The sequence below is a fragment of the Macrobrachium nipponense genome, chromosome 4 (assembly GCF_015104395.2).
Source record: "Macrobrachium nipponense isolate FS-2020 chromosome 4, ASM1510439v2, whole genome shotgun sequence".
Taxonomy (NCBI): domain Eukaryota; kingdom Metazoa; phylum Arthropoda; class Malacostraca; order Decapoda; family Palaemonidae; genus Macrobrachium; species Macrobrachium nipponense.
In genome coordinates, this window is record NC_061100.1 from 26940128 (window position 1) to 26942162 (window position 2035).

Here is a 2035-nt window from a genome sequence, read left to right on the forward strand (position 1 = left end):
TAGAGTTGTCATGATCGGTGGTGTCATTGTTGGTGGCAGGTCTTCTCATACTCGTAGGGAGGAGAAATTCTTACTGCGTCGTATTCAGTGTAGGTTTTATTTGCTGGATGAGGAGCACCTCCAGCAGGCGCAACCGACGGGTATCAGGGGCCTTCCCGATGATTTTCGTGTTCTATATGATGACATCCCGGGAGATGACCTCCTGATGTTTGGTGCGGGCGTGATTCTTGATAGCCACCTCTTGGGCGTGGCATGAGAGTCTCTTCGACAGTCGCATAGTAGTCATACCTACATAGGCGCCGCTGCATTCGTCTATATCTGCGGGGTTGCTGCATCCTGGTGAAGACCCGTTCCTCCATGGTGCCCACATAAAAGTTAGCAAATAGGACCCCCAGTGGGGAGCCCATTGCCCCGCCGTCCTTTTGGCGGAACATCTGGCCACAGTGGGTGGAGATAGTGGCCTTCTTCGTGCAGATCTCCAGCTGCGTACGGAGCGAGGCTTCCTGTATGTTGAGTTGCGCTGTTGACTGATTCCTGTAAACACAATCAAGGATTATATCTATGGTTTCGTCGACAGGCACATTTGTAAATAGGGACTCCACGTCCAGCGAGGCGATAATCCCAGTACCAGGGGCGTCCTTGATGGCTTCTAAGAACTCTTCCAAAGACTGCAGGCTGTACCGACTCGGGACGTAAGGGGTCAAAATTTGGTTGAGGCGTCTAGCCAAGCCGTACGTAGGGGCGGGCCTCTGGCTGATGATCGGCCGGAGGGGGTTTCCTTGTTTGTGGGTTTTTACATTACCATATAAATAACCGAGGCTGTAGTCTCCTTGTATGGGCGGGAGGTGCAGAGTGTTTGTCGCAACATTCACTGCGCTGATGACTCCGTCAGCCTCCCTCTTGATGTCATCTGTCGGGTTCCTCATCAGGCACTCGAACTTGATCTCGTCAGACAAAATAGCATCCAGCTTCTCGCGATATTTGGCAGTATCAATCAAGACGAAGGCTGCTGTCTTGCCCACGTGTCGCACCGTGATGTTCACTTTCTCCTTCAGTTCCTTTGCTGCTTTCTTCATCTCCTTGGTGAGGATCCTGCTGGCGTCCGAGCCCCTCTCTGTAAGAGCTTCAGCAAGTAGGAGAGGTTAAAGGGCATCGGTAGTTCTCACGATGCTCCAGGCTTCGAGTTGCTGGATGGAGTCTAGGAGCAACTCGATTTCGAGTCTCTTGTCAAGACGCCCTTCAACCTCTCCTATTGCTGAAGCTCTTACAGAGAGGGGCTCGCACTCCAGCGAGATCTTCACCAAGGAGATCTCCACGAAGAAGGCCCCTTTCTCCACCCACCGTGGCCAGATGTTCCGCCAAAAGGACGGCATGGTAATGGGCTCCCCACTTGGGGTCCTCTTCGCTAACTTTTATATGGGCGCCGTGGAGGAACGGGTCTTCACCAGGATGCAGCAACCCCGCAGATATGGACATTATATTGACGACATCTTTGTGCAAGTCGATGCCGAGGATGAGGTAGAAGCCCTCCGTCAAGCATTTCAGCAGTGTAGTGTGCTGAATTACACAGTCAAAGACAGCTCCGATGATTGGCTCCCCTTCCTCGACGTCCTTGTTAGCAAGACGGAAGACGGTCTCCGCGGCTATCAAGAATCACGCCCGCACCAAACATCAGGAGGCCATCTCCCGGGAGGTCATCATACAGAACACAAAAATCATCGGGAATGCCCCTGATGCCTGTCAGTTGCGCCTGCTGGAGGCTCTCCTCATCCAGCAAATAAAACCTACACTGAATACAGCACAGGAAGAATTTCTCCTCCCTACAAGTTTGAGAAGACCTGCCACAAACAATGACACCACCGATCATGACAACTCTACGGAAGGCAACACCCCCGAATGAGGTACTCCTGCAGCTGATGGAAATCAAATTAGCCATGACGTCCCAAAGCGTAGCTCAACGCCCATCAACATTACAGCGCCACTCAGGAGGTCCAGGCAGCTGCAGGATATGCTGCAACGCAACCATCGGCTCGAA

At 52.5% G+C, this 2035-nt stretch overlaps 1 protein-coding gene across 1 annotated transcript in view; it reads right to left on the bottom strand.

Moving 5' to 3' along the window:
- The window catches only part of LOC135211318 (uncharacterized), a 13037-nt gene extending 11961 nt beyond the window's left edge, over window positions 1-1076 (bottom strand). The window contains exon 1 of the mRNA XM_064244635.1: window positions 293-1076. Coding sequence (XP_064100705.1) covers window positions 293-1076 — 784 coding nt within the window. The remainder of the gene's footprint in view (window positions 1-292) is intronic.
- Between the last annotated feature and the right edge of the window lie 959 nt (window positions 1077-2035).